Source organism: Myxocyprinus asiaticus, chromosome 21 (genome assembly GCF_019703515.2).
Source record: "Myxocyprinus asiaticus isolate MX2 ecotype Aquarium Trade chromosome 21, UBuf_Myxa_2, whole genome shotgun sequence".
NCBI lineage: Eukaryota > Metazoa > Chordata > Actinopteri > Cypriniformes > Catostomidae > Myxocyprinus > Myxocyprinus asiaticus.
This window is the reverse complement of record NC_059364.1, coordinates 43237012-43254362: the sequence shown is the minus strand read 5'-3', so window position 1 is coordinate 43254362 and position 17351 is coordinate 43237012. Positions and strand designations below refer to the sequence as shown.

At 42.9% G+C, this 17351-nt stretch overlaps 1 protein-coding gene across 1 annotated transcript in view; it reads right to left on the bottom strand.

Moving 5' to 3' along the window:
• Window positions 1-1931: 1931 nt before the first annotated feature.
• The window catches only part of LOC127412310 (neuroendocrine convertase 2-like), a 120043-nt gene continuing 104623 nt past the window's right edge, over window positions 1932-17351 (bottom strand). The window contains exon 12 of the mRNA XM_051648559.1: window positions 1932-4498. Coding sequence (XP_051504519.1) covers window positions 4009-4498 — 490 coding nt within the window. The 3' untranslated portion in view covers window positions 1932-4008. The remainder of the gene's footprint in view (window positions 4499-17351) is intronic.

Genomic DNA, 17351 nt, shown 5'->3' with positions numbered 1-17351 from the left:
TTGCGGCCATTTACCTTTTTTCTTTGCAGTGTGTCCAAGTAAAATGCATATTAAAATAAGGATTAAGGATTATTTCCTAAAAATTGTGGACATTTCTAGAATATTATGTCCCCCCCATGTCGCCCTGTTTCGGGGCTGGTTTTAAATTAATTGGATTTAATGGTGCACTAAGTCATTTAATACCAATTTTACACATAAAGAAATGAACACATCTCATGTGAGTACTTTTGAAAATGTTTCAAATGATGTACATGAGATGAATAAATACATTTGTTTTATTGTTCTTAAGGTGGGTCACACACACATGACTAGCCAAATACTACTTGTTTTATCTTGGTAACCTCCATATTATCTGACACTTTTACACGCAAAATAATAAATTAATCAGGGGTGTCAAATATGCATTTGAATAGATATTTCTACAAAGGCATTGGTAACCAAATACCTTTACTTTTGTGTGATGCTGCATCCACACCCATAGGTGTCAGTATAGTCAAAGACCACTGTAATGGTTGGTTAGAAAAATTAATTAGAGGCAGTGAAACATAAATGAAAAATGACTTAGTGCATCTTTAAATACATTGAGTCATAGAAGAAAAAGTGAAGATGAAACCCTAAGTAACTGCTAGACTACTGTATTAACAACAAACCATAGCAGAAATGATCATATTCAGTTTCTGCAGTCTGTCTTTTTCTCTCCACTCCTCGGTTTAAGGCTGCTTCTCTGTGTGTGTCAGTTGTGACATGAAAGTAATCTATTTTTCATGAAAGGGCCTTGCAGATGACCTCTGCACAATCTACTCTTTTAGGTTCAGAGAGAGAGAAAATACACTGAAATATCACATTCAAAATTCAAAGGAGGCCTCAGTCTGAAGTACAATGACCTGTTTTTGTCTATATTCTTCATATCTGTTCATACCAATGTATAAAGGATAGTACAAATTCTAAATTTTGATTGGATGAGCCGCATTAGAAGGCTAATGAAAAAGTATATTACTTGACAGAATAATTATTCCAGTTAATATTATTGACAAACATAACTATATATTGAACATTGGTGTTTTTAGCATGTTGCTGTTGCCACCATTTTATAAAGTCCACTTGTGGGATACTGCTTTATTATAAAACAAATAGTTTTGACTCTAAATTCTGATTGGAATGAGCAGCATCTAAAGCCGTTGTAAAATGCTGATAAACACGCCTATGACTGTACATTCAGTGGCAACTGTAAATGGCACTACAGGTAGGCTAATGATCAATATCACCTGCCGGAAAAAAATAGTTTATTCTTTTAATAATTAGTAATTATTTTAAATATGTATTTAACACTGGGGTCTTTTATCATATTGCTGTGGCCACTGTTTTTTTTACGCAATAAGCCATTTAGGTTTTTACCTCTGTTAAGATGGTTTACCCTGTTTAACATTATTTACTCATGGTAAAATAAATGTACTCACAACCTCTCTAGGCTCTGTCATACAAAGTATGCCTGAAACATGATTAAAAGGGTGAAAATTCAACATTAGTTCAGGATTTCAACCTTTCATGCCAACTGGGGTTATTTTTACACTTACAAAAGAGAATAAAAATACAAATTCTTGCCTCAGCAGTCTCTATGAACTATACAAGTTATGTTAAATAATAGTCTTTATCATGGGAATTAGACACCTGAAAGAAGTTTAATAACTGTCTTAACTCACTTAAGTGATTTTACAAACAACTAAATAGATTTATCAAATAAATTTAATGCTATGAAATTTGCTCCATTTGGCCATAAGCAGTAGAATGACATTCCATCTGTTCATTTGATAAAAATTAATCTTATCACAAATATATATATATATATATATATATATATATATATATATATATATATATATATATATATATATATATATATATATATAATATGAAGAAATATCACTGCTCTGTTTGCAAGATACTAAACTTTAAGAAGAGTTACACAAAATGATATACAGTCACAAACTGTGCAGCAGAGGTGAGGGACAGCAGGGTAAGCAAGAACATAAAGTATAGATATATTTTGTTTATATACTGTACATTTCGGTAAAGAGTACAAAAAGGAACACAGAAAGCATGATGTAATATTTTGGTGATACATACAGTGGCCCCAAAAAGTATTTGAACACTCAAGTCACACTTTAACATGTATGCATGTCATTGTATTAACAACAAAATATCATAGTGTCATCTCACAACTACCTTCACTCTTCTGAGCCATTTTATTAATTTTTTATCTTTCTTCAAAGACCTCATGAAATCAACATTTGAGTTTTGTGGCTTTTAGTCCATGGCTGTAATCTTCTATGCTAGTGAATGCATAAAGGTTAACAAAATGATTTTTTTAGCAGATTCATGCATTTAAAAGAATTGCTCATCGAAAGATGAAAATTCTGTCATGTTGTTCCAAACCCATAATGACTTTGGTTCTCACATGGAACACAGAAGGAGATATTAGGCAAACTGTTCAGTCTCAGTCACCCTAAATATTGATGATGCAATAATGCCTTTTGTTTCACCTATCTCTGACTAGCGACAGCATGTAGCAAATCATGATTAATGGCTGTAACGTAAACTAAAGGCTTTTAGCCATTTAAAAACAAAGAAACAAGTCCTTCGATATGTCACGCTCCAACTTCCTGTTTCAACATGAAATATGTCAACACAAGAAAATAAAACTGTGCTCATCATGTCATTTTATTGGGTCTTTAAAAAAGACTACAACTAAATAATGCAATGACATTATGCAATGCATTCAAAGTGTGGCTTAACCCTTTACATAAGTAGGGTCTCAATTCCCCTGAATGTCGCACATAATTCGTTATTTTCATGCATAAAACTTTATATTTATAAAAATGCCAAGAATGCAAAAACAGTTAGGACCACAAGAACAGAAAAGGCGCAGTCACATTTACCTTTGCACGGGCGAAGAAGGTGTGGGCGGACGCTGAGAGCGTGAAATCGAATTGCCAACCAGCCTCTTTTTAATGCTGAACTTTGTACTCTGAGAAAGTGAATTTGAAAATAAACTCACCACTAAAATGATATCCTTGTCCATTGTAAGTGTAGCTGTGTACGCAGCACCGCCCACAAAGAGGTCACTAACAAACCAAGCAACTTCCTATAAGTCAACACGGTGAATTTGCCTGTCAAAGTTTAACAAACTTGATGCCACCGGAAGTCTATATTGTGAAATTCACTATTGCATGGATTCCCATTGAGATGACTGTATTTCGTCCACAGAATTTCACCGTACGAAGGTAAATGTGACCGCTGCTGAAAGCAGAAAATGACTATTATATGGCTTGTCTCATCCCACATTCTAGAGGGGGATAGAGTGTAGGCGAGTAGTTTAGAATTCAAAAGATAGCCTATCCACTCTGATCACTGTCAGCACGAAAAACCGGAAAGAGCATAGCAATCAGGAAGTAGTCATTGCAAGGCAGCATAGTGGATTATCTAGTTTACATATTGTCTTTGTTTAAGGTAAGTAAAACGTTAGGCAAGAGCGTGAGAGCGTCAATAATTTTTCTTCACCGGTGAAATGGTATAGATAAACATCACTTTAATGTCTGTAATTTAAAATAAAGACAAAATTTGGTTGAAAATGATGTCAGAGCAGCTGTTTCTATAAACTGCATAGCGAGTCTGTCTCTCTCCGTGTTGGCAGCATGGCACAAAAGCAGAATTAATATCTGGGAGCTTGTGATATTGCTGTCAAGACACAAATATATGATGCTACGCTGCTGGGCACTTCAGTGGCTGTCACAGATATTTGACAGCTACGTATGAAGCGGAAAAATATCCAAATACTTTTTGGGGTCACTGTATCATTGAGAGAATACACTAGAATTTAAGTGACTCACATTAGACATTGATGAAAATAATCACAGAAAAAAAAAAAATATATATCAAAGCAGAGAGAGAATGGATAAGGAATATACACTAATACAGAGTGTAGAGAGAGGCCAGGTATCATGCAGATGGCTAGTTGCTTTTACTCAGAAGGCTTTTCAAGCTTCTCTCTACTGCCTCATCTAACTCCTCTTCCAGCTCTTCCTTTTTGGACATGGCCAGTTTGGACTGGTAGTCCCTCACTACCTGGTCTATGTAAGGGGCACTTTGAGTTCCGTGCAGCATGAGAGTCCACTCCTTTATCACGCCATTCTGCGGGGTCTCTCCCTGGAAGCCCACCTCCAGCAGCCAGGCTCCTCGAGGGTCCTCGCCCCACGTATGGGTGGTCATGAAGGGCCATTTGTCGAAGCCCACCTTGGCGTCGTCGTCCCGGGGTCTGCGGCTCAACAGGATGGACTTGGTGCCCATGGGCGATGTCATGTTGATGTTGAGGTCTCCGCGGCGACTGGCGTTGACAGTGATGACGGCCTGTACATGCTCCAGATAGCGTACAAAGTTGTCCTTTCCTTGGCAGGCATCAGTCATGATGGTCAACACCAATTTATTGCCTGACTGAATTTTACTGCGCAAAGAAAGAGAGAAAAAAGAGAGATATTATACATTTTGCATTAGGGTTGTTACAATACCTTAAAGACCTCATGACTGTTAGTTTTGAGATAATCTACATTGAAAATCTGTCATTTTAAACTCAAAATAAAAAGAACGTTTTAGGATTTTGACAAATTAATATAAAGCAAAGGTGATGACATACAATGAATAAGTAATAATTAAAGATTCCGCATAATTTCTAAGTCAATGATCAAATAAGTAAAATGTCAGGACCTGATAATTTAACACACAAATCACAATGACGGTGAAAACTAAAAACAACATATTAAGTATAAAATGAGCTCTGAATAATCAATAAAAGACAAATAACTGAAAGTTACAACAAATAAAATAACAGCAGTATATCTAAAATCGACAAGAAGTAAAGCTAAGCAGTACACACTAATCTGCATAATTTATGGAACGCGGCTTCTTATAACAGTATAATTAGACACAGATCACACACCTTGCTGAATAGTGCGCATGCCTGACAGAAACACAGGAAATAAGTTATGAAAAATAGCAGAAACAGTGCTTGACAAATCATTAGGGTTTTTCACATGTTCTCAAGAATAATCTGCTGGGGAAGTAATTCAGACACTGTCGATATAAAGACGCCAAAAACTCACATAGAGTGAAAATATGAGCAATTAATCTGGAAAATAACCAAACTATCCTATCTGCAAAGATCTCTGCAATCTAAGAGGTATGTGTTTATTCTTTATATTTGTTTACAAATATATATTTCGAGGTGTTGTGTTTATAGGCCCTATTTAAAATATGTAATTTTATCGCTCTAGTTACCTGATTTTCCCTGATGTTTTAACTTCTATTATGTCTGCACACATTTTGGCAAACTTTTTCTTTTCATTGATTTTGCTGCTCTAAATAAACATTTACACATATGTGGGTAGATGAAATGGAATTTCAAGCATTGTCAGCAGTGTCCTATTCTATTAAAAATATCTAAAACTATTTTAAACTTCTGGAGTTATAGACACTCCCTCTTTGTAAAAACAACAATATTTATTTTATTTTAATTGGACTTGGACTCACACCACTGGCAACAAAGGGTGCTGAAGTCAAATGATTATAGTAATTAGTAAACCTACCTATCTCTTTTATGTAAACATAAAATAATGACACTGCCACCTTTATAAGTTTTTTTTAACCTGCTTTGCTCCAAAATAATAGGCCAAAATTGTCATTTTGACCCCCCTCTTCAAACGAATGGATTACATGTTAAATATTGATCCATGGCATTTGATATTTTGGCTTTCATCATCATTTCTGTTTATCTTTAACCAGGTAAAAAAAATAATAAAAAAATAAATAAAAATAAAACAAATTATCAAAAACTACATTTTGAGCCAGGAACCTCTGGTTGAGTTGACACGGAATGACCCTGCTGGAATAACATGGATAATAAGCTTTTGCACAAACTTGAGGGGTCCATGCCAGCAGCATACTGAAATCAAAACTGCATACTGTCATTAAAGCAAAAGTGGGACATTCTGAATTTCATGTTAAATTGAACATGAAATTTTCATAAAATAGTCATTTAAAACAAGTTGTCATTCAACATGACATTCAAATTGTTATGTTAATAAATAAAAACTTGTAATGGAAAAATGTATTACATTTGAAAAATATTAAATATAAGCATTTCCATAAATGGACTTTTGAATCCCACTGTATTTGCTAGCATTCTCCTAAAAGTTTTAGAAGTTTAAAATGTACAGTTTCTTGATGACTCATCTTGCAATACACAGATTTTTGTCCAATCAAATGCTTCCTAGAATGAGAATGTCCTGCCCATATGGAATGTTCGATGGAACATTAGAAAGGAAGTCATGAGAGCTGGATCTAGGTGCAGCAAAACAGTATTTAATAAAAATATCCACGATGGGAAAACACAGCAACAAAGGAAACATCAACGATGAGCAAAACACAGGAACAAAGGAAACATCTACGATGGGCAAAGGTAATAAACAGGTGGTCAATACACATAACAACTGACAAGGACTGAAAAGAAATCAGGGCATTATATACACAAAGACTAATGAGTTAATGAAACACAGGTGAGGACAATCAAGGACAGCTGGCAGTGATGAGGGCAGGGAATTATGGGAAATGTAATCCGGGAGAAACAGATGACGGGAGAAACACAAGGCAAACAACAGTGAACCACGACAGAACCCCACTCTAATGGGCAGCTCCTGAAGCCCAAGGAAGGCTGGTCAGGGAGGCAGGGCAAGATGAGGCCAGAGACCAAGGATACCAGAGCAGAACAGGTAGAAGGCCAGGAGACCTGGGAAACCAGAGCAGATCAGGTGGACGGCCGAGCGACCAAGGAGTCCAGTACAGATCAGGCAGACAGCCATGAGACCAGGGAGACCAGAGCAGATCAGGGGGACTGCTGAGAGACCAAGGGGACCAGAGTAGATCGGGCGAACGGTCAGGAGACCCAGAAGAAAAGAGAAGATCAGGCGGAGGGCCAGGAGACCAAGGAGACCAGAGCAAATCAGGCGGATGGCCAGGAGACCAAGGGAGACCAGAGCAGATCAGGTGAATGGTCAGGAGACCCAGAAGAAAAGAGAAGATCAGGCAGATGGCCAGGAGACTCAGAAGACCAGAGCAGATTTGGTGGACGGCTAGAAGACCCAGGAGACCAGAGTATATCAGGCGGACAGCCAGGAGACCCAGAAGACCAGAGCAGATCAGGCAGATGGCCAGGAGACTCAGAAGACCAGAGCAGATCAGGTGGACTGCCAGAAGACCCAGGAGACCAGAGTATATCAGGCGGACAGCCAGGAGACCCAGAAGACCAGAGCAGATCTGGTGGACAGCCAGAAGACCCAGGAGACCAGAGTATATCAGGCGGACAGCCAGGAGACACAGAAGACCAGAGCATATCAGGTGGATGGCCAGAAGACCCAGGAGACCAGAGTATATAAGGCGGATGGCCAGGAGACCCAGAAGACCAGAGCAGATCAGGCAGATGGCCAGAAGACCCAGGAGACCAGAGTATATCAGGCGGACAGCCAGGAGACCACTTCAGGGTAGGGTCTGGATCAGGAGGCCTGGTTGGCAGCCACAGGGCTGAAACAAGATCAGGAGGCCTGGGTGGTGACTACAGGGTCAAGATACAGACTAGAGACTGAAGCCATAGAAGACTCTGAGGACAGAACCGTGGAAGGTGGAGCTGTAGTAGGTTTGGGGGGCGAAGCCGTGGCAGGCGGAGCTGTGGGAGGCTCGAGGGACGAAGCTGTGGCAGGCTCGAGAGTTGAAGCCGTGAAAGGTGGAGCCATGGGAGGCTCGAGGGGCGAAGCCGTAGAAGGCGGAGCCGTGGCAGTTTCAAAGGGTGAAGCTGTGGAAGGTGGAGCCGTGGGAGGCTCAAGGGGCAGAGCCATGGAAGGCGGAGCCATGGGAGGCTCGAGGGGTGAAGCCATGGCAGGCTCGATGAGTGAAGCCGTGGATGTCGGTGCCATGGGAGGCTTGAGGGGTGAAGCCGTAGAAGGCGGAGCCATGGCAGGCTCAAAGGGTGAAGCCATGGAAGGCGGAGCCGTGGGCATCGGCTCGTTGGCCATGTTGCAGGTGTGGGCGTCGGCTCGTTGGCCGTGGAAGGCATGGGCATTGGCTCGTTGGCCGTGGCAGGCGTGGGTGTTGGATCGTTGGCCGTGGCAGGCATGGGCATTGCCACGTTGGCACCTTGGCCATGGCAGGCAAGGGCACTGACAATTTGTAGGGAAGGGTCTTCGTGGCCCTACGCACCGATATCAGTGGCGAATAATTCAACTTGGAGATAAGGGCTGTGAAGGGCTTCGAGACAGGGGTCGTGGAATGCTTGAAGCAATGAGTCGCAGAAGGCTGGACTGTGACATGGTGTGGAGCTGACTCAGATGTGGCTGTGACATGGCGTGGAGCTGACTCAGATGTGGCTGTGACATGGCGTGGAGCAGACTCAGACGTGGCTGTGACATGGCAAGGAGCAGACTCAGACGTGGCTGTGACATGGCAAGGAGCAGACTCAGACGTGGCTGTGACATGGCAAGGAGCGGACTCAGACGTGGCTGTGACATGGCACGGAGCGGACTCAGACGTGGCTGTGACATGGCTCGGAGCGGACTCAGACGTGGCTGTGACATGGCACGGAGCGGACTCAGACGTGGCTGTGACATGGCGTGGAGCGGACTCAGACGTGGCTGTGACATGGCGTGGAGCGGACTCAGACGTGGCTGTGACATGGCGTGGAGCGGACTCAGACGTGGCTGTGACATGGCGTGGAGCAGACTCAGACGTGGCTGTGACATGGCGTGGAGCGGACTCAGACGTGGCTGTGACATGGCGTGGAGCGGACTCAGACGTGGCTGTGACATGGCGTGGAGCGGACTCAGATGTGGCTGTGACATGGCGTGGAGCGGACTCAGACGTGGCTGTGACATGGCATGGAGCAGACTCAGATTTTACTGTGACCTGGCATGGAACAGACTCAGACGTGACTGTGACATGCCGTGGAGCAGACTCAGAAGTGGTTGACTCAGAAGCTGGAACCGGGATTGAGAGAGGAGGATTCTCTGTAGCAAGTGTGTTTAGTATTAGCTTCACATATTACTCCCACGTGTAATCTCCAGAGTCTGGCAATTCCTTCCACTGGTGTGTAGTGAGTCCAATCTTGTAAATGGATTTGAGAGTGGCATCATCATATCCAGTGTGGACAGCAATGGTGGAAAAAAAGTGGGAAACCTCCCTTGTAGACAAATCCACCTGGCTTTGTTCAGTGAAGTAAGCCGCTAGATCCATTTTGCGGTCAGTTGTTCTGTAACGTTTGATGGAACGTTAGAAAGGAAGTCAAGAGAGCTGGATCTAGGTATGGCAAAACAGTATTTAATAAAAATAAACAAAGTACAGAATAACGGGGTAAACACAGGAATAAAGAAAACATCCACGATGGGAAAATACAGGAACAAAGGAAACATCAACGATGGGCAAAACACAGGAACAAAGGAAACCTCTATGATGGGCAAAGGTAATAAATGGGTGGTCAAAACACATAACAACTGACAAGGACTGAACAGAAATCAGGGCATTATATACACAAAGACTAATGAGTTAATGAAACACAGGTGAGGACAATCAAGGACAGCTGGCAGTGATGAGGGCAGCGAATTATGGGAAGTGTAGTCCGGATGACAGGGGAACAGATGACAGGGGAGAAACACAAGGCAAACAAAAGTGAATCAAGACACCATAATACTAATAATTAGCATGCTGTGATGTCAATCTTACAGAATGGAGCATGAACATTTAAATTCTGATGATGTTTACTGTATGATGATAACTAAAATTATGATAATCTTGGCAGAGTCAAATGAATAATTAATATTACCCTAAATACAACAGAAGTTGCCATATTTGCATTAATACCACTTGAAGAATACTGTGGCACCACCAGTATTTTGAGGTTTGAATACCATGACATGTAACCATGCAACCCCATGCTGCATTCAATACTGTTATAAAGCCAGAGGCAAATGAAACAGTGCTCACCGTGACTGATGATGGATGATATTGTCTAACTGAGAACATATGGCATTTTATCAGGTGCATTACATGATAACCACAGTTGTATCTCTAGTGCCACACTAACAGGGTTTAACGTAGATGCTGAAATTCCATGGAGGACCCTTAGGCAAGCTCTGAGCGTTTCAACAGAGAGAAATGTTATGTTCTTACATAATCACCTCTCTGGAACAGTGGAGACAAGCAGAGCACCTTGGAAAAAGCTTGTCATAGGCCGCTCCACAGAACGCCACAAATTTCGGAGGAATTGGAACGGCCATTATTATAAAGTTATACACATCCTCTGCCTGTTGTGTGTTTGTTTATAAACCCCTTAAATTCTGCGGTGGATCCATGGGCGGGGTCTGAAGTGTGTAATAATTTTAGCCATTCAATGTTAAAGTCCCTGGATACGTAAAAAGTCATATCCAAGTTACCATTTGAAAGCTTAGAGCCTGGACTTTTTTTTTTTACAGAACTCCATGACTTTTGCATTTATGTTACATAAAATAACAAGATAAGACCTAACACCTCAATGTCACAAACAAGCGCCATATTGTGATAATGATGTAAAAATATGGATATGAATAAAAAAGTTTTTCAAATTTTTTCAAGGGAAATGTTCTTGTTCTCAGGAATGCGACTCACCAGTTTTGTTGCCATAACACCACAGTTCAAATTATTATCAAAAGAAACACGAAGTGAAATATAATCTCTGTAAGACAAAAAAGACATACGTCTCATGTCTGCTCTGATCACTGCTTCTGTAAGCCTCAAGTAGCCACAAGCACTATGTTAGCTCTTAAGATAAGCCACCTTTTCACTGCATCCAACAAATGACAGACAAAAGACCGGAAGTCAGTCATTTCCAGTGGAGAGTTGGACGATGGCTGCATGGGGTTCTGACTATTTATAGATGCGGAATTTTCAGATCCGATTTGAGCTTCGGCTGTGTTTAAATATTTCAAATCATGCAACTAGACCGTATGCCAGTGCCTGACTGGATGTGATGTATTAATTCAAAACTAACAGTTTGAAATAAAAAATACTGATTGAATACTAATCATAAATTTTATTTAATTCATCCATCTGCTAACCAAAATCACAGACAGTTATGTCATTCTAAGGTTTGGTAGCTAACCTAAGGAAGCTTCTCTCTTACAACAAACAAAATTCATTGTGAAGAAATTGACAGTTCATCACGACTGCCCCTGGGGGAGATATACGATAGTCGTATGTGAAGGTCGGAGACAGTTAAAAGGCAGCTTTAGGCTGTTTTCTTAAAAATCATCAAATTTTACTTGTTTTTGAGCTTGCTTGTGTCACTACTGCAATGTTATGTCTTATAAGTCCTGCACAAAAATATGCAGTCCAGCAGAACAAGCATGATAAACAAATCATCTGCAAAATATGTTCTCAACTACCAATGATAAAATTTATTTTTTTTGTAATATCAGGTGGAAACGGGGCCTTCAAAAAGCATTTTTCCCTCATTTTACTGTTCAGAGTGTCAGCAAATGTTATGTGTAGTTTTTTACATTGTCGCAAAACAGAGGATTTCAACTTTCCAACGAGATATAGATAAAGCTTCTAGTCCACTCCGAGGCCGATATATTAAACGAAATGCGGTGAAGGTGCATGGGCTCATAAAATAGACTGAATGACAATGGACGAGCACATGCCGAGTACTTAGCTGCATTAGAGCGCCACCTGCATTTCATTTATGTACTATATTGTGATGGAAGGTGGTACAGGAACATTTCTTTTTTTATAGTACTTGCTGCCATCTAATGGAATAAACTAACACTTTTAGAAGGTACATAGAGCAAACAGCCCTGTGATGGACTGGCCACCTGTCCAAGGTGTTTCCCTGCCTTTGGCTCGAGACACCTGCAAATAGGTTCCAGCACTACCCACGACCCTGCATCGGACAAGCGGCTATAGAAGATGGATGGATGGATGAATGGATAGAACAAACAGAGCCTGAATCACAGGCTTTCAAAGACAGGATGAAAAATAGGGTGAGCTTTTAAATGTAATCAGCTCCATTTAATATTTTACCGTAGTCAACATGAAACACTGTTCACAATCCATGATATTTCTGAAATCAGACATATTTCTGGTTGAAACAGGATATTCAAGTAGGAAAAAAAATGTAGGGTGGGACTTGTTCCCTGTCTGTCACTCACTCGACGTTGTGTCGATGTAGTGACACTAGGGGTTCGATCTTGAGAGCCCCAATCACCTTTGCTTAAAATAGAAAAGGCCAATGAGAATTGGTGAGTGGAATTTGCATGCCCCGGAAATATGGGTATAAAAGGAGATGGCGTGCACCACTCATTCAGATTTGTTTCTTCGGAGCCGAATGCATGCTTGTGTGCGTCCTCTCACCTTTCGCTTACGCTGCTGGATTTTACGGCACATATCAGCGGTCACCCTCGCACAGTCGAGTGTTGTGCTTCCCCTGGGCGCTTCGGCGGCTGAGTCCGCGGGTGCTAAAAGACTATATTTCCTTCTAAAAGATCTCGCGCAAATGCTTGCCGTCTTTTTAAAGATATCCTTCCGTGTTTGAGCTAATGGATGTGGCAGTTATCTCTCCCCTCCGGACAGCCATGAAATCTGTCTCGATTGCTTGGGGCGCCAGCTTTCGTGGAAGGGTTATGTTCTCATTGCGAGAACATGCCCATCAGAACATTGCGGTCGCGGCTCACTTCCTTCTTCATGAAGCAAGGAGCCACCACGGCTGCTCCCCAACCCGCTCCATCCTGGGCTGACGCTCAGCTGGCCGGGTCGGCAAGCACCGCGGGTGATCTGGATGTGGATATGGGCTCAACCCCCATGGACCTCCCATCCCCCAGCACACTCGTTCTATCCGGAAGAGCTGTCAAGCGATACAGGCGGTCCGCCTCAGGGTGGATTTAATGTGTCGTTTGCGACTTGCAACGAGGATAAGCTTTCGGTCGCAGCATTGGAGGGAGGGCTTCTGCTGTCAGAAGTGGATGAATGTTCTGAGCTCCCGTCCATGGGCGGTAGAACATAGGATGTGGCGGATGCTGAGATGGCAGCCATGCTTGCCTGGGAGGCTGCGAACATCGGGCTGAAGTGGAACCCTTCACCCTGCCCTGAGTGTTCACGGCTGGATGATTGGTTTCTGGGCTCGGAGCGCGACTCATGGCTGTGCTGCGACCCGCCCCGGTGCTTTTCTTCCCGGAAGTGCACGAGGAGCTAACGAAGTCATGGAAGGCACCTTTTTCTGCCCGTACACGCTTCGTGGGCTCATCCATCCTAACTAACCTCGACGGCGGAGTGGCTAAGGGATATATCAAACTCCCCCAGGTAGACCGCGACTTAGCGGTGCATTTATGCCCGCAGGGTGCAGCCACCTGGTGCGACCGACCAAGGCTTAATGATGAAGGCTTACAAGGCCGCGGGTCAAGCCACTTCTGCCCTGCACGCCATGGCCATCCTGCAGATCCACCAGGCCAAGGCTCTGAAAGATCTGCACGAGGGTAGAACCGACCCAGGGCTGATGCAGGAACTGCGTTCTGCAACCGACCTCACTTTATGGGTGACGAATGTCATGGCGCGTGCCCTGGGCCGGATGATGTCCAATCTTGTGGTCCAAGAGTGGCACCTGTGGCTCAACCTTGCGGAGATGTGTGACGCCAAGAAAGTCTGCTTTCTCGATGTGCCCATCTCCCAAGGGGGGCTTTTTGGCAACACCATCGAGGATTCCACCCATCATTTCTTGACAATGAGGAAGCAGACTGAGGCGATTAAGCACATCTTGCTGTGGCACGACTCGGCTGCCTTCAGGCCTTCGAAGTCCCGCGCACCGTCTGCTTCTCGCCAGAGCTGTTCCCATGCGGTGCTGGCCCCGGCTCCCGTACCATTGGAGCCTGTATGCTGGCCTCAGAAAAGAAGATCCTCCCGCAGGAAGTCGTCTCCACCTGCCTGTCAGCTGGCCCCCAAGAACTTCGGATGGGCTTTGAGGTGGCCCTGGCACGGGCAACCCGGGGATGAGGTGACTGACTCCGACCGGTCTGGCCCAGGTGAACTCTCCAGCCCCACCATCGCCCCTGGGCCAGCGCATGGTAAGTCTTATATCGCCGGGTGCCCTCTGGGCCTCGGTGCCCACATGGTCGATAAAAAAGCAGTTTCCTCATTCTGGTCAATCAGGTGAACGCGAATACCTCCCGTTCTCCGTCGAGAGACAGCCGGCAAACAGGTAAGTGTGCTGGTCTCTGGGGTCGCTCGCCTGCCCCAGTCACCGGCCACTGTTGCGGGCTTGCAGGGCAGTACATCCCCCCTGGGCTGTCTTCCAGGTGGGGCTCCTGCTCTGCCTTGCCGCGAACCACCCAGCCCGGGCACGGTAAGTCCAGTCATCCCCTAGGTGCCATCCTCGGTGGTGGTTCTCCCCCTCAGGTTGATGCATATGAGACCGCTTCAGCACTGGCTACAGACTCGAGTCCTGAAATGGACATGGCGCCACGACACCCGGCATGTGACCATCACGCCACAGTGCCATCAGACTTTCAGACCTTGGTCGGACCTGGCATTTCTACGGGCAGGTGTTCCCCTAGAGCAGGTCTCAAGGCGCGTCGTGGTCATGTGCAATGGGCAGTCAGTCTCCTTTGGCAGAGCATCAACTGCTTAAGAGTTGCTGCTGGTATTGCTGGTCCTGCGGAGGCTTGGCTGTTGATTCAGGGCAAGCATGTGTTGGTCCGGACCGACAACACAGCAACATAGCCTACTTGGGTAAGTGCCTCCTCCCTCCTAAACGGGACTAGGGAGACACCTTACCTAACTCACTGGAAGGTCACAACGTGGTTGAGCGCTCGCTGCGAGGCACACAGCAGCTTTCCCGTGTCCACTCTTCCGTACCTCATGACACAGTTCAGCGCCTGCAGCGTTTCCTATAGGAACCCCTAGTGTCACTACATCGACACAATGTCGAGTGAGTGACAGACAGGGAACATCTTGGTTACTGATGTAACCTCTGTTCCCTGATGGAGGGAACGAGACATTGTGTCAATCCTGCCGTGGCGCTGAACTGGCCGCTGACATGGCTGGGACTCTCTATCGGATCCTCAGCATAAAACTGAATGAGTGGTGCACGCCATCTCCTTTTATACCCGTATGTCCGGGGGCGGAGAGTGGCATGCAAATTCCACTCGCCAATTCTCATTGGCCTTTTCTATTTTAAGCAAAGGTGATTGGGGCTCTAAAGATCAAACCCCTAGTGTCACTACATCGACACAACATCTCGTTCCCTCCATCAGGGAACAGAGGTTACATCAGTAACCAAGACGTTCCCTGTCTGTCACTCACTCGACGTTGTGTCGATGTAGTGACACTAGGGGTTCCTATCATTAAAAAAATGCTGTAAAATATAAATAAATATTTAATCTTTATGATACCTATTAATTTATGTTATTATAGTTATCAATAACCTAAATGTTACCAATAAATTGATTTATCTCTATGATGATAACATTATGCAACCCGCTAAATTAAACATGCAGCATAAATTGGGTCAATTTTGATTTCATGCTGATTTAAATCCATTCTGCAGATTTTTCCTCAAAAACAGAAAACGTGAATGTCAGCAGGTTCTTTCTGGAGTTGGCAATTAAATCAGATTAACGTGTACAGAATAAACAGAGTTAATAATAAGGCAGCAACAGTAGTTAATAAACAAGTATGAATTTGATGCCCTCTGACCAAAATGGATAGGCATCAATTGGAGACAAATGCATTTCCATACAACTATGTAAATGTCAAATAAATAATTATCAAAATAAGCAATTCTGCACAATGAACAAAAAAGCTTCTGTTCTTGGCTCGAAAATGACCTTACAGTTCGATTCATTCTCAGCTACCACCGTTTCAAAACAAGCTGTGAAACTAGGCCATGGGGGGGAAAATTATTATATGTTCCTCTATTTTCAATGGTGCACCATCCCGGTGCCAACAATTGGTTTGGCCAGATTAAGGAGTTTCATCCCATTCATAAGGCTGCTTTGTGGTCGTGCTCGCACAAAGACCCGGCGCTGCTTACTCGCTGTTTTGTGCTGCCATGATGATAACGGCGGACAACTTGAGCGAGCAACCATAAAGTGGATGCAATGGCATTATCAGAGGCAGGTCTCCAGCCTGGCCCATTACGGCACTCAGATTAGTGGGTGTGTTGTTTGTGAATCAGGCTTTGAGAGAGTAGTGTTTCCTGGGAAACTAATTCATAGAAATATTCAAAGGCCACACAAGAAGTCACATGGGTATGAACGTGTTTGGTGCGTCTTGGCAAGACAACATTATATTTTTATGGTGCTTTTTTGTTTGTTTTTTATTTTTAAACTTGACAGTATTAATCACCATCCACTTTCCTTTTATGAAAAATAGATGCTTTGACATTCTGCCTTACATCTCATTTTGTGTGTTTTGACATAAGAAAGAAAGTCTAATAAGTGATTAGAATGACATGATGGTGAGTACATAATTATATAATTTTTGGGTGAACTACTAGCCTACTTTAACACGCAGTGGTAGTTGATCAGTAGTGGGGGAACTCTATCTGGGAAAAACACTAAAACTCTGTAACCTGAAAAAGTGGAAGCTATAAACAGAAGTGCTGCTTGTATCTGGCCCAATCGACACTATCAAACCGAGCTGTGGGATTTTGGGGGATGTTAACGAATAATGTTATCGATAGACCAGCTAGCAAACAAGGAGTAACATGGAGCTGTTGCTTTCTTTTTAATTACTGCTCTGGAACAAAAGATTCCACTGTGTGTCATGTACTGTCTGCAATCTTTTTTTTATTTTTTTTTATTTTTAAAAAAAAAAAATTTTTTTTATAGCTTTGTAGGAACACTGTGGCAGCTAATTAGCAAGCTGCCAAAAAAACAACATGGTATATGTGGCAACCGAAGATTTCTCCCATAGACAGTATTTGTTTTAAAATTGTAAGGTTTGGGTCATTCCTACTATGTTGTACATTTTCATGTCCCAATCATATTCGTCAATATATACTGGATCAGTGAAAATCATTGGAAATTACTGATGAAAATGTTCGTTGACGAGTGTTTTTTTTAACATTTTGTCAGTGATAATAAAGACAATTTTAGACAATTACTGCATGATATTAGGGCTTTAGTCAATCGATTAAAAATTGAAATCTATATATATATACACATATACACTGATGACCCAAAACTTTACGACCACTCACATGTGAAGTGAATAACGTTGATCATCTCCTAACA